Source organism: Polypterus senegalus, chromosome 7 (genome assembly GCF_016835505.1).
Source record: "Polypterus senegalus isolate Bchr_013 chromosome 7, ASM1683550v1, whole genome shotgun sequence".
In the NCBI taxonomy this organism is placed as follows: Eukaryota; Metazoa; Chordata; class Cladistia; order Polypteriformes; family Polypteridae; genus Polypterus; species Polypterus senegalus.
In genome coordinates, this window is record NC_053160.1 from 124,970,044 (window position 1) to 124,986,427 (window position 16,384).

Here is a 16,384-nt window from a genome sequence, read left to right on the forward strand (position 1 = left end):
TCCATTCTTGCCATTCAGGCTTGCAACACATTTCAAAAAAAGTTGGGACAGTACAGCATTTACCACTTTGTACAGTTCTTCTGTCTTTTAACAACACTTAAAAGATGTTTAGGCATTGAAGAAATCAAGTGACTAAGTGTTGCAGGTGTTAGTTTGTCCCATTTTTCCTGCAAACAACGTTTTAGTTGCGCAGCAGTACGGGGTCTTCATTGATGCATTTTTCGTTTCAAAATATGCCAAACATTCTCTATAGGAGACAAATCAGGGCTGCAGGCAGGCCAGTCAAGCATCCGCACCCTCTTCTTACGCAGCCATGCCTTTGTTATGCACGCAGTATGTGGTTTGGCATTGTCTTGCTGAAATAAGCATGGGCGTCCCTGGAAAAGACATCGTCTTGAAGGCAGCATTTGTTCCTCCAAAACTGAGATATACTTCTCAGCATTGATGGTGCCATCGCAGAAGTGCAAGTTACCTTTGCTGAAGGCACTGACACAACCCCATACCATGACAGTCCCTGGCTTTTGGACTTGTATCTGGTAACAGTCTGAATGGTCCTTTTCCTCTTTGGTCCGCAGCACACGGCATCCATTTCTTCCAAAAAAAGATGTGAAAAACCGATTCGTCTGACCACAATACACGTTTCCACTACACAATGGACCATCCCAGATGCCTTTGAGCCCAGAGAAGTCGATGGCGCTTCTGGACACTATTTATGTAGGGCTTCCTTTTGGCACAGCACAGTTTTAGCTGGCATTTCCTAATGTAACTACGTACTGTAGTGCTTGAGAGTGACTTCCTGAAGTAGTCCTGAGCCCACGCAGTTATATCATTTATTGATGAATGACGGTTTTTAATGCAGTGCCGTCTGAGGGCTCGGAGATCACGGCCATTCAGTTTAGGCTTGCGCCCTAAAGATTCCCTGATTCTTTTCACTATGTTATGCACTGTAGAGGGAGAAATGCCCAAATCTCTTCCTATCTGTCTTTGAGAAATGCTTTTCTTCATCATTTCAAAGATTTTTGCCCGCACTTGGTGGCAAACTGGCGATCCTCTGTCCATCATTGCTCCTAAAGGAGTAGGCCTTTCCTTGATGCTGCTTTTGTACCGAATCATGATTACAATCACCTGTTAACATCACCAGCTTCAAATCACATCATTATTTAGTTATTATACCTCATTGCTACCCCTGAATTGCCCCCATCCCAACTTTTTTTGGAATGTGTTGTAAGCCTGAATGCTGTCTGCAATGAAATAAAATTTGAGGAGAATGTATAACTTGCTTTTTTCTTTTTTTATTCACATTTTCCACACTGTCCCAACTTTTTCTGATTTGGGGTTGTACATTAGTACGTAAGTACATTGAGTCCTTAGCGTAACTAAAGAACTTCTAAATGTTAAATATAATAGGCACAAGGTGAAATTTGTTTAGATCACTCACCAACCCATGTGAATATGCAGTATAATCTAAATAAGTAGAGCAGGCTTAGAAGAATTAAAGTAATAAATTTTTAAACAAAAAGAATATTCAAATTTTCTCTAGCAAAATAACATAAGAGAAAGAAAAAAGTTTTTTTACATGCATGATTTGGAGAAGAGCATTGAGAGTTCAGCAGACAAACCTAGGAGGTGAGCTCCATTTAGTAGGATCCACAAATCTAAATGAGTATATTTTACTAAGGAAGTGGATTATTATACAGTTATGAGAAGGACATTTATGAGCATTTTCACAATGAAATAATGAGGATTTTTTCTGCAGGGATTTATACTAAGCAATTATCTACCACAGTTTGTTAAAAATTGGGTAATCTATTATATTGCTGTTTTCCCTGCAGCGACTGGTAATTGCTTGATATGTTATGACGAGAGTCCTGCTGTGTTTCTCTGTATTGGAATAAATGCTATTCCACATACACATCTTTTATACAGCCAACCTTTATTATAAGTTTGTATGAATACTTAGCATCAGAATCATCAGGTTATTGTTTTTAATGTACTTTTTATTAATCAAATTAGTGATTTTTTTTTCTACCTGGTAATGTCAGATAAAACAATGTTTCCTCAAGAGCACCAATAGTGAGCTTCAATTCTCTTTCAACCTTAAGTTCACTCTTTAAATAATATTCATTCAAAGAAGTAATTAATATGTCCTTACTTAGCACCCTAACCATTTTTATATGGGTTGCTTATACAAGTGATATAACTTAATGCATTTCCACATTTACTCTTTATACATTTAATCCATTTTTCTTAGAAACTCATTCAACATCAAAACTTCCCTGCCATTCCTTATGAACACAACCTTCTTCGTACTCTGATATTCATATCTTTAATTTTTCAAGATATGTGTTTTTATTTAAGTGTAAATGTTTCCACGCAGATGAAGGTTGCTAAGAGTTGTGTTAGTACCCTGTCCTCTACACAGACTACGTGTTTTGACAGGCAGATAAACACCTTTCCTTATCCGAAACTCTATAGACGTCGTTGGAATTAAAAAGGGTGAAACTAAAACAGAGAAAAAAAGGATACAAAACACTAAGTGGCTTTATATTAACAACAAACATATCCTTTAAATGTATATTACTGTGCCCTTATATATGTATCATTAATAAACTACTAAAAGAGTTTCTTTCATTGCAAATATATATACATACAGGGAAGGATAGCATTAAAATAAAATAATACATACAGACAATGCTATCACAAGCATTGAAGATAAGCACAGATGACAGAGGATTGTGACTAGTGCGTTTCCATGCACTTGGCAGCAGCCTTCTTGATTCTTAAATTAACTTCCTGATTACCTCACTTGACAGAAAGCAAGGGAGGGGAGGAAAAATACCAGCTGTACCCACTAGATGGAGCTACACTGCAAATCTTAATACATAAACAGTTTTAAATTGTTGTAACAGAACACTCCCCGTCTGGCGTGATTAAACGCCACTACCGAACAGTCAATAATAATAACATATTTATAATGGTCTTTTAGAAGGAGCAAGGAGGAGGATAGTTTCAGTGAGAGGCCGAATAAAAAGCTTTGTCCCCTCTTTCTTAAAGACTTTAATCTCCACCTTACGGACTTTACCACCTTCGCTGGGAAAAACTTGCATCACCATTCCCAGGGGCCATTCATTTCTTCTGAGATGATCATCTTTAAGTAGCACGACACTTCCAGGCTCAATGTCTGGTTGGGGGGACTGCCATTTCTCACATGGTTGGAGTAAACAGGTATTGTTTTTTCCATCAGTCCCAAAAAGTTTGAGCCAGGTGCTGTACTTGGCGCCACTGATGTCTGTGCAGGTCTTTGAACCCAAAATCGCCAGCAGGGAGAGAAAGAGGATTTACTTTCTGGGTGAGAAGAGTTGCTGGTGTAAGAATCATAGGGTCAGTTGGATCAGTAGATACTGGAACAAGAGGTCTAGAGTTGATAATAGTGGCTACTTCTGACAGTAAGGTGGTAAGTACTTCATGAGTCAACTTCAAAGGACCAAGTTGGTGAAACATAGAGTTTAAGATCTTTTTTGCTATCCCAATCATCCTTTCCCAAAAGCCTCCCATGTGAGAGGCATGGGGAGGATTAAATTTCCAAACACAGCCCTCATCCTGAAGGAACTTATCAATAGTGTGATTGTCAAATATTACTGGAAATCTCAAACTCTTTACAAGCTCTGATGAAATTAGTTCCGCAATCAGAACGGATAAGTTTCACTGTACCTCTGATGGCAAGAAAACCTCTGAGAGCATTGATAAAACTTGAAGTGTCAAGAGTTTCAATAACCTCAATATGTACAGCTCTCACACTTAAGCAGGTAAATATCACAGCTCATCGTTTACTTTGAGCAAGTCCACCTCTTGTGCGAAGCGAAGTCACAGTCCATGGACCAAAAACATCCAGGCCAACATTTATAAATGGAGGTTCTATGGAAAGACGATTTGCTGGAAGGTTGGACATTTTTTGTATCTGAGGTGACCCACGAAGCTTGCGGCACGTAACATCCATGAATGAAGCTGCTCACGCACCTCTTACCACCAACTATCCAGAGTCCAGCAGTACATATGGCACCTTCTGTAAATAGCTGACCTTGATGCTAAATTTTTTCATGGTAAAGTCTGACCAAAAGGTTTGCTACATGGTGCTTCCCTGGAATAATAAGGGATCTTTTTTCATCATATGGAAGCTCTGCTGCAATGAGTCGGCCTCCTACTCTAATGAGGCCACATGCATCAATGATAGGGTCTAAAGTTTATAGAGGACTGCCCCTGGAAAGCTTCTCCTTCCTTTGTAAACTGGTATACTCTTGAGCATACACTGTCTCTTGAACTGAACGTATTATGATCTTCTTAGATTGTGAGAGATCTTGATCTTCAACTGAGCATACTGCATCACAGTAGTGCCAGCCTCTGCAGCTGCTGGGCATGGCTTCAGGATTCTTGTGAATAAGTCGAGCAATGGCACGAGTTAGTGATCTCCAGCTAGAGAACTTGGAAAAACGCTGGGACCCAAGTTGTCCGCTCATCACAGTCGTATCCAGAGTAAGAACCTTAGGGTGGATTTCTGTATCCAATAAAGGATTTACAAGTTGAAAGATCTTCAGTTTGAAAGTTCCTTGAGAAACGGTGCTTTAAGAACTTTGGCCCAGGTAGCCAGCTGGTGTCTATAATGTGGGCTGGAGTGACAAACCTCGTAGTAATATCTGCCGGGTTTTGATCCGTAGGTACGTATTGCTATTGTTCTGGACGAGAGTATCTTCGTATACACAGGACTTGATTACTAACATAGACAGAAAAGCGCCAAGTTTCATTATAAATATATCCCATTACTATTTGCTGTCCGTATAGAAAGTAGTAGTGTCTAGGTGGATGTCAATCGCTAAGGAGATGAGCTCGGCTAGTTCCACTGCTAGAACTGCAGCACATAACTCTAGCCTGGGCACTGTATATTCAAGACGTGGGGTGAGCTTTGCTTTTCCCATGATAAAGCCAACATGGCTGGTTCCAACCGTGTCAGTCAGTTTGAGGTAAGCGACTGCGGCAATTGCTTTAATCGATGCATCAGAGAAAACACACAACTCACGTTGAGTTGCATCTGAAGGGGAAATTTTCGTGTAAGGCCTTGAAATCCTAAGGCTGCTCAGATCCTTTAGTGAATGCCTCCATATGGGCCACATCTGTTCCTTCTCTTCATAGAGGGGGGAGTCCCAATCACTATTCTGCTGCATAAGCTCTCTAAGAATGGCTTTCCCTTGAATTGTGACTGGAGCGATGAAACCCAGTGGGTCATAGATGTTGTTCACAGTTGATAAGATACAGCGACGAGTGAAGGGCTTTTCTTCGCTGGCCACCCCAAAGTTAAAGGTATCAAACTTAAGGTCCCAGCTAAGACCTAATATGCGTTGTAAGGAGTGAAGGTCAGATTCGAAATCCAAATCTTTCAGATCAGCAGCATGGTCTTGTGATGGGAATACATCCATGACTTCTCTCTTATTTGAGGCAATTTTATGCAGTCTCAAGAGAGTGTGTCTTGTGTCTTTTTAAGAAGGTTGATTGCTGCTTCCACTGTAGGGAGAGATTTCAGTCCATCATCATCATAAAAGTCACAGTTCACAAAATGCTTTACTTCAGGATTGCCCTCCTTTACAGACTGCTTAAGACAGTAGATGGCAACTGCCGGAGAGGGACTGTTCTCAAAGACGTGAACCCTAATATGGTACTCAATAATGTCTTTGGACAGGTCATTGTCCTGAAACCACAAGAACCTCAAGAAATCACAATCTTCTTCTTTTATGAGGAAACAGTGAAACATTTGTTCAATATCTTCTCTAATGGCCACAGCTTCTTTCCGGAAACGGATGAGGACTCCAAGAAGAGTATTGTTCAGGTCAGGTCCTGTTAACAGAATATTGTTGAGCGACACTCCATTGAATTTGGCGCTGGAGTCGAACACTACACGGATGTTATCAGGCTTCTTTGGATGATAAACACCAAAGATAGGCAGAAACCATCGCTATTTTTCTTTTCTAAGTGAAGGTGCTACTTCAGCATGACCATTCTTAAACATTTTATCCATGAACGTGAGGAAATGCTGTCTCATTTCTGACTTTCTGTCCAAGTTGCGTTTTAGTGACAAGAGACGGTTCATAGCCTGAACTTTATCAGGCAACCACTAGGTAGAGCTGAACTGCAAATCTTAATACATAAACAATTTTAAAAGGTTGTAACAGAACAGTTGGTGTTACCCGTGTTCCCAGAAGGAAGTGTTTCATCTCGCAGGGCACCCTGGATATTATCGAGAGGAGTCACAGTGCACGGCTCAATGGCAACTCTGGTCTGTACTGGAAACTGAAAGGGACGGCTGTGAGGGCTCTGAGGGCAGATAAAGAGGCATTTGTTAAAGGAATCTGTAAGCAAGTGACACACCATCTGTAGTCTAATGACCCACTTCCTGCTTACAGAGGAATCAAAGCATTACGCACAGCTGGCTACTTTGAGCAGTTGTTCAAAGCTGATCCTCCAGCTAGGACGTTGGATATCTTTGGGTCCACAGTTCTTGAGAATGATTCTCCAATTAGCTGTGAACCACCCAATCTCACAGAGATTGCACTGGTGGTGATCCACCTGGGGTGGGGGTGTTGGAGGTGGGGGTGGGATTGGGGTTCTGAAGGCTGCAGGGATCTGTGGTATCTGGGGCGAACTTCTCCAGGCTGGTGGTAAGGCTGTCCTCCTGGCATTGTAAGCAATTTTTGCTTCCATTTCGGAGACTGACATCATCCCAACTGACTGAAAAACAGGACTTGTCATCCCTATGTGGAAAGAGAAGCGTGATCACCTGGGGCCTCATGTATAACGACGTGTGTAGAATTCGCACTATAACATGGCGTAAGCACAAAAGCCGAAATGTGCTTACGCACAGAAAAATCCAGATGCAGGAATCTGTGTGTACTCCAACTTCCACGTTCTTCCACTACATAAATCCCGGTCAGCGTGAAAAGTAACGCCGGCGCGCTTTATGTAATGCCCCAACTCCTCCCAGAATTACGCCTCTTTGAATATGCAAATCAGTTTAAATCACCCTTAAGCCCAGTTTTCTGTGAAAAGACAATGGGAAAAGCATTCCCTACATTATCTCTAGGAAAAGGAATTACACTTATTAAGAATCATTTAATTTGCTTTTTTGTTTTCTTTAGTTCTTTTTATCAGAATGAAGTTAGGATAGGGTGTGGCATCAGAAGGTTTAGGGTTTTTTTCCCCCCTTTTTACTGTTTGAGTTTTTCTTATTTGGTTCCTGTGTGTGTGTGTGTGTACATGTGTATTTATAGAGATAGATCGATATCGATCTCTCTCTCTCTTTCTCTGTGTGTGTATATATATATATATATATATACAGTATATATATCATGGCATTCGTAGTCCTAATCACAATCTGATTGTATGGGTGGTTACATACCAGGTAACACTTGTGGTTGGTCTGCAAGCTAGCAAACATCTGCCACCGTGCCCTCTTTCAGTTGCGAGAAGCAGATCATAGAATGGTTGAAATTGTTTTACTGTCAAATAATGCAAAGAATACGTGACACGTAACCGGCCTTAACCCTCTTAACCGGCCACCTCTGGACTGGACCCATGGCCGGTTGCCATTTTGGCCGTTTAATCCGACGCATACCTATTTTCATGTAGAAAAATATTTCTAAGGTATGTACTGTACCTCTTCAACGTTCCTGAAAAAACCATATCCACAAGGCTTCATCCACGATTTCGCACACTGGTTTTTTCTCGTACAATGACTGGACAGTGTGGTGTAGCGGGTCCACAGCTCAAGTCAAAACGGCCACTTTTTAATTAAATAATCGCCGCACTCGCGGCTTAGCGAGGGGCGTGGTATGTGTGGCTGATCGGTTCCCGGGGAATTCGTGATGTGGGCGATCCCAGCTTAAGTGCACAGGTGAGGAGTCGTTCGCATCCGTAATTTTTCCTGGGAACTGCTAATTGCCACATCTGATCCACGTCACTGTGATAAATAGAAACGCAAGGCAGCTAGGGGGAGAACAGCAAAGAACTGGAGGTTAAAGGAGAAGGAAGCAGGTAAAAGAAAGCCGGTGCAGGAGAGCGAGTGAGAGAGAGCAGTTTCGATGGAGCAAAGGCAGGCATCCAGGAAGTGAACCCCTGCAGAGGAGTGTTTGGCTGACACTCGGTGGGGCTGAAGAAAGCAGTTGTTCTAGCTGAGCGATCATGGAGTTGGAGTGACTGGTTTTGAAGACAACTGTCTGTCGAAAGGCAGCGGCAGTTGTGGAGGCTTTGGGCTGGTTTAGCCCCAGCGTGAGGGCCCTGGCCGCTGTGGAAAGAACCCAAGTCTAAGTCCAGATGGAGCCAGGGATCGGAGGGCTACTGGACCAGTGTAGAAGGCAGCTGCACCTGCAGGTAGGGCGACTCCCCTGTTGCAAAGCCCGATGGGAGAAGCAGGGGAGCCGCCAGGTAGAAAGTAGAAGGCACCGTGCTTTGGATTTTAAGAGACTGCTTCCAGCCATTGTTTTAACCTCATTTGCGTTGTTTTTTTACTAATGGATTTTAACCTCCACTAATTCACTCGTTTTAATGGATTATTTATTTAAAGAAACTTTTGATACACTGCATTTTATTTAATTTGGACACTGTTTTGTTGTTTGCTGGTTTTAAAATACTTCTCACCTTCCAGGAAAGAAGGAAGTGCATACATATAATATAAAGAAGAACTCTGAATTAAAAAAAAATAATAATTATTTAATTTTATTTTAACAGGCCAGTTAATGCGAGGCCAGTTGAGAGGGATTGTACCGTATATATATATTTCTGACTTGCAAGACATACAGTATATGTTAGGTGGTTTGTAAGGAAAGCCAGGAAAATCATCCAAATCATGAACCGTTCATATTATATTATTCAGTCAGACGATGCTGCAGCATAAACTCTGACACACCTTTTACACCAGGCTGTTTAGATGCTGAACTCTGCCTACTGACAGATACTAACCCTATCAACGCCTACCACACCTTCCCTACATTCATGTTCCTCATCCTTCATCTCTATATTCCATTGCTTAACATCTATTTTGTGTTGTAAGTATTGATTGTATAGCATATGAATTTTTGGTAGATCTACAGTAAGTATTTACTTATGCTATGCATTTATTTTTGTTGCATGGTGTGTGATTGGTGAATTGATATTTAAATGTATTTATTATGTGTATTCTCTGTTCTGTTCCATTACATTTACTTGAGTAACTTTTTTAAAAAATTGTACTTCTAAGAGTAGTTTTACTGCACCATACTATTTACTTTTACTTGAGTACATTTGTGAAGAAGAAATGCTACTCTTTCTCCGCTACATTGGGCAACACTCGAATCGTTACGTTTTTCCTTTAGATACGCTATACTGTATTTTTTGCCAGAGACAACCTGCCAGTGGATCTGCGGCATGACTTTTTCACCAATCAGACGTAGCAATAAAAATCATAAGACTCCATTTCACAAATCAGACGTAGCCACAATAATCACATGGCTCCATTTCAAAAATCAGATGTAGCCATGCAGTCAAATGATCACACACAAACTGTGGCGACATAACGGCACAAACTCCTCACAGACAGCGGATAGGGAAAGAATACAAGTGATACCTCAGTTTGCGAGCATAATTGTTCCGGAAATGTGCTCGCAATCCAAAGCACTCATATATCAAAGCGAATTTCCCCATAAGAAATAATGGAAACTCAGATAATTTGTTCCACAACCCAAAACTTTTCATATAAAAATGATTAATACTAAATATAAAGTAAAAATACAGAAAACAAATTAACCTGCACTTTAACTTTGAAAAGAATCATGGCTGGTGAGAGTGAGTTTCTAAACTCTTGTGGGATTTCACCCAATAGGATGACACGCGGAAGAGCATCCCGAAGCGACCGCAGGCACCCAGCACTGTAGCAGTTCGGTGTAAAAGCAATTCCGGAAAGATCGCGGTCATGCTATAAACACCTGCCATTAATGGGTGATACAAGGAACATTATAAATGCGCAGGGCACAGTATTACTTGGCCACTAACCTGGGCATGACCCTGCCAGACTGCTGTGTCTGTTTAAAGGAGAGTGGCTGATCCCATTACAATAAATAACCGTGCTGTTCCTGTTTCAAGCTCAATAAAGATCGTGTCGTTAAAGTATTGGGACTCAGCTTTGTGTTTTGGGGTGCAAAACGGGGTCTCAAACGTCACAGCACACACACGTGGTCACAATGCTGTAGTAAACAGTATACGCTCGTACGGATGTTGACTATATGAGAGAGGCACACCAACTGACGATTGCCCACAATCCCGCAGCGAGAGAGAGAAGAACCATCAGCTCAGTTGTGATCACGTGATGCTCAACAGACAAAGTGTATACAGACTACTCATATTTCAACACCTCGCTCGTTTATCAAGTCAAAATTTATTAAAAATTTTAGCTCGTCTTGCAAAACATTCGCAAACCAAGTTACTCGCAATCCATGGTTCCACTTGTACTTGAAAAATTAGAGCCAACTCCTGCTGAAGCTTAACCATCACTTCACTGAGTGAAGAACAAGCACGTTTTAACCAAACACACACAGACACAGACAGTCAAGGTAAAGTGAGACTTCTTGTACGTACACAAGCTGCCTTATTCTAATGTTATTTTCTATCTGCTGTGCTATTTGGAGGGCAAGTGCATATGCAGTATTATACTGTCAGTGTACCGGATATCTTGTCACTGTAAGTAGTTTGCACTGTTCAAACATACATGTTACCTACTGTAGGTATTGGCTTCAAAAGCTTTGTTATGAAAAACTGAGATTTGGAACTTTGTGTTATTTGTGCATCTTTATTTTGTAAAGATGTTATTTATTTTTACTCATTTTTTATTTTATTATGTGGAATAGCAGAATTTGTACATTATTTTATATTTTTCTCTGTCTTATTACAACATTTCTAAAAATAAATAATTTATTATGATCAAACAGTTACTCAGTACTTGAGTAGTCTTTTCACCAAATACTTTTTTACTCTTACTTGAGTAATTTTTTGGATGACTACTTTTTACTTCTACTTGAGTAATATTATTTTGAAGTAACGCTACTCTTACTTGAGTACATTTTTTGGCTACTCTACCCACCTCTGCTCACGTTAATATTGCTCTACTACTTTGGATCTTACTGAGACTTTTTTTATTCACCTGTACCATTGTGTTAAGTGATGTGGCATTAAAACTGACTTGACTTAACTATTTGTGCAGTGCTAGATTCATACATGTGCATGGCCAGCTGTTGGTAAGCAATAAAAAGAAGGTTTATGCTGCACATCGGAGATGGAGATGGTAAAGGTATTTTTATTCAAATTAGCAATTTTTCAGTCTAATACTGTATTGTAATCTTGCCCGCCTTCTGAAGTATTTACAAGAAAAGTGAGGTACTCCAAGCATTTTGTGTTGAAAACTGATATGCACGTTTCTTTTATATCTCCAAGAAACTTGAAATTACAGGTTTTAAAATTTTACTGACACACTACGCTGAAGCTTTTTTTATATTTAAGATTCACTGGTGCACAGAGTTTCTGTTGATATATATGTAGCACTAGGGTGTTGTACCGTGTTAGTCATTATGATTGTAGTGAAAAGTCAAGCAAAATGACTCATTTTATTGGCTAACTAAAAAGATTACAATATGCAAACTTTCGAGGCAACTCGGGCCCCTTCTTCAGGCAAGATGTTGATATATCGTATTTAATTTTCTTGTCATTGGGATTGTAGTCACCATTGAATACTGTAGACACTTTTTTGTAAAGCACTTAAATATTTTACAGCATACAACACTTGAAATTACTTAGTTTGACTCATTCAATGCATGGTTACAGTTAACTAAAGCATAACTCACCAGGTTAGCGAGACATAGCCCCATAAATAATATTAGAATAAAATGTCAATAGTTAAAAAGACTTTAGTCTTTGTAAAAGCTTTCAACATGGTTATGATAGCTTAAAGTACAAGATTTTACAGATTTCCATAATATTTTGTTTTAGGCTGCTTCATATATAGCATTTAAGCATCACTGCCAATATAGCTGATCATGATATATTGGTGAATTATTTATGAATTCATGAGTCCAAACCTTTTAACAAATTGAATGATTTAAATTGTACAAATGCCTCTAATGAAAATAGTCAAAGCTCTGGAAACAGTTTTAGGGTATTCCACCTCATACTGTTATTCTTATTAAATTTTATTTTTACTACCTACTTTGTTTTTAAATGAAAGAATCACAGGCTGACATCCTGAAATCTTGGTGTCAAGAATGCTTCCATCCTCTTGAACCATATTGTTTCTAGTAGTCTCTGGACTCTGTTAGAAAATAAATACAAAAAAATAAGAGCAATAACTTATTTCCACAAAACAAAAAATGTTGATATATTGCCAACAGAAAGGGTATAATTTAGAGGTAAATTAAAAGAAAAATTCATATAGTGGATTTATTTTTTTTCTGGAAATTAATCAGTTATGTTCAATGATCATTTATATTTATAAAAATGAAAAGGATAATTACTGTTTTGGGTTCTCCTCTGTCAAATTCACAATTAAAGATACTTGCATATTGCCTTTCCCAGTTGAATGTATGTTAAAGTAAAGTACACTCACTGAGCAAATTATTATGAACACCTATATACCTGCTTATCCATGCAATTATCTAAACAGCCAATCATATGAAGCAGCACAATGTATAAAATCATGCAGATACACAGTAGATGAGAAGCTTCAGTTAATGTTCACATCAAACACCAAAATGTGGAAAAAAAATGTGATCTCAACGATTTTGACAGTGGCGTGACTGTTGGTGCCAGACAGACAGGTTTATCCATTTTGTAACCGCTGATCTCCTGGAATTTTCACCCACAAACATTCTCTAGAGTTTACTCAGAATGGTACAAAAGAAACAAAAATCATTCAGTGAGTGTCAGTTCTGTGGATTGAAAAATCTTCTTGGGTGGTAAGGGTCAGAGAAAAATAGCCAGACTCGTTTGAGCTGACAGAAAGGCTATGGTAACTCAGATCACCACTTTGTACAACTGTGTTGAGCAGAAAAGCATCTTGGAGGACACAACATGTCAAAGACCATGTCAGGTTCTGCTCCTGTCAGCCAAGAACAGAGTGAGCAAGCTGCAGTGAGCACAGGGTTACTAAAACTGCACTGTTAAAAACTGGAAAAATGTAGCCTGGTCTGATGAATCTAGATTTCTGCTGAGGCACACAGATGGTAGGGTCACAATTTGGCACCAACAGTATACACTCATGCTCCCAACTCTCCTTGTGCTAAAGTCCAGGCTGGTGGTGGTGGTGGAGGTATAATGGTATGAGGAGTGTTTTCGTGATAAACTTTGGACCTGTTAATGTGAATCGGTCATTGCTTGAATGCCACAGCCTTTTTGAATATTGTTGCTGACGATGTGCATCCCTTCATAACCACAGTTTACTCATCTTGTAATGCCAATTCTAGCATGGTAGTACACAATATAACAAAGGAGCAGGTCAACTGAAACTAGTTTAATAAACATGACAGTGACTTCATTGTGCTTTAGTGGCCTTTCAAGTCACAAGTGGCCTCATGTTTAACACTGTATGTAGAATTCACACTAAAACATGCTGTATGGACAAAACTGGAAATGTGCGTATGCACAAAAAAGTTGGATACATAAAACTGTGCATAAGCAAAGATCCCCACACATTTGCCCTTTATAAATTCCAATCAATGTGAATTTTATTGCACCACACACCTACAGCCCCATCCCAACACCTCCCTGAATTTCACATATATGAATATGCAAATCAATATAAATAGCCCTTTTCTGTTCAGTATTTTCTTAAAAGACAATGGCAAAAGCACATGGAAAAATGAAGAATTTCAGCAAATACGAAGTAGAGGCAAGGAAAAACATATTATTTGTTGGCTTAAGCAGTGGTATAAGCAACAATAGGAAATTGATGGAGTAATACAGCCTGGTGGAGACACTCAAAAGTTCAACTTCAGAAAGTTGCACAGTGCCCAAACTATAAAAGAAGCAGTCAGATATCAAGGTCGACACGAAAAAGCAAATTGCAGCCCACTGTCTCTATTCTGTTTCAGACAATATTACAGAAGCTTTCCCCCGTGATGAGGATGCGACTCCAGGCGTTGATGGTGCTGCTGTCTTCAGTCGCTGACGGCACATACACTTCTGCCTCAGAAACCACCAGGCAACCATCAGGCTGTATGCTGACAGATGCTGTTCTGGAGTCACACAATGCAATAGTAGATGCTCTATGAGATGTCACCAATGAACAAAAGGAATATAAGGGCTATACTATGGGATGATGACCACAAATTAAATAAACTGGTTTTTAAATAAATTGTTTTTACATTCTGCTTATTACATTCAAATGTAATGCTGTCTGAATTGGCTGATCATTTGGCCGGTCAGGGTCAGGTTTATCATACCACATCTCTTCAGGTACGGGCAAGCCATGATTGTGTGCCACTTTATGCAGCACGCTACATACTTTGACAATGCAACACATTTTCTGTGCACTGTACAGCAGCAAATTAACAGGTGCCTTTATAGTGTAGCATCAGCGCCAAGAACCTCAGAATATGGAACCAATGTAGGAAGCACTTCAGTTTAGAGAATATTTTATCTATGGCACCTCTACATGAAAACACCCTTTTCCACCCTCTCAATCTTACAGTTTTTAATGTTTGGAAAATGGATGGGATTAAATCATTTAGCCCTTTGTTTATGTGGTTCTTTGAGGTGACTCACTATCATTAAAATGACTGCTTGCTTTTTGCTGTACTAGTTGGAAAAAGCACTTGCATCTGTGCAGAGCTGAAGTTTTTATAGGCTCTCCTGCAATAGATGATGTAACCTGCCGAGCACCATTGCAATAGCAATGTGCACGCAGTTGACCGCTTTGATTACATTTGGAAAACCAGATGTTGCTATGAATTGCACTTTTATGTCTGTCAGTGCAACCATAGTGAAAGGAAATCTTATATATCTGGATGACATGTAGATAATATCCCATTGGCTAAAAACCCGAATGGACAGAACCTGCAAAGGAGCAGGTAGAGCACAATTCCTCAATTTCTACCTTTGTAAAGCTGGCACAAGTTCATCACACAGCTCCAAGAGGATAGCTCTTGGAAATCAAAATTGACTTAGAAGTCAGTCACTATCATCTATAAATACATGCTCTCTTATAATTCTTCCATTTGCAGTGTCTTCTAACAATGTTAAAGCATCTGTGGTAGAACAGCATTGTTGCCCGTTTGCAAAACCAAGCAGAAATGTGCATATGCATGGTGTGAGGCTGCCATGAAAATCTGAGTGTGGCTTTACACCAAGTTTAGTTTCTATACATCTTGAAGTTAACATGGAAACGGGCTGTGCAACATTTGTGTGCGTACACACAATTTATACATGAGGCCCCAGATCTGAATCCAGCATATCACTTTTGAGATGTTGAACATCGGGAGATTCATAGTATGAATATGCAGTTGAAAAATGTGCAGAAATTGTGTGATGCAATCAGGTCAGCATGGGCAGGAATGTCAAAGGAATGTTTTTAACATCTTGTGGAATCCATGCCATGAAGATTTGAGGTTCTTTGAAGAGCAAACGGAGGTCCTAGCAAGTATGAGTATAGTGTTCTTACTCTTAATAATTTGCTCAAAGAGTATATACAGGCAACATATATAGTATACACTACATTCAATGCAAGTAAAGCTGTAGAATTCACTAATTTGAAAATTGGTACTTGAAAATCGGCTTTGTTGTCTCTTGCAGTTAAGGTGAGTCAACCTTAGCTTACATTTATTTCTATCTTTATTCAGTAACTATAAATAATGTGAACAAATATTTACAATGCTAAATTAGATTAAATAAGTACAGTGACAGGTTCAAAAATGCCTTGACTTGACTGTTTAATAAAGATGGTAGTGGCTGTTTGCCAATAATTTGTGCACCATCTGAGTCATTTCTCTGTAAAGGAAAGTCAGATACGCCACTATTTTCAGAATCTCCCCAAACTGATGTAAGCCAGACTTTGAATGTGTCAGGTTTAAAGATTCTGTGGTCTCAGTTGATTGATTAAGAAAGTTCACTCTTTAGTGAGGCAGATTTTAACAGAAACTGCCAAGGGTTTATTGTAGTGACATTGTGAAAGGCCATGAAATGATTTATATATAGCATATTACTTTTTACTTTAATACAATTAATTGAGCTATGTGGCCTTTATCACTGCCACCTTACATCACTTGAACCTGTGTCAGGATTCCTGTTGGTCTATTTTCTGGGATTTCTCCATTTACTTAACAAAGGA

The 16,384-nt window shown here is 39.5% G+C and overlaps 1 protein-coding gene across 5 annotated transcripts in view; it reads left to right on the plus strand.

Moving 5' to 3' along the window:
* msh3 (mutS homolog 3 (E. coli)) overlaps positions 1-16,384 on the plus strand; it is a 351,434-nt gene that overhangs the window by 216,136 nt on the left and 118,914 nt on the right. Inside the window, exon 21 of one of the 5 annotated variants that reach the window (XM_039759264.1) lies at positions 14,151-14,413. The exons of the other annotated variants lie outside the window; for them this stretch is intronic. Within the exon in view, the coding sequence (XP_039615198.1) occupies positions 14,151-14,178 (28 nt within the window). The 3' untranslated portion in view covers positions 14,179-14,413. Of the gene's footprint in view, positions 1-14,150; positions 14,414-16,384 lie in introns of those variants that run through there. 5 annotated transcript variants of the gene reach the window in all.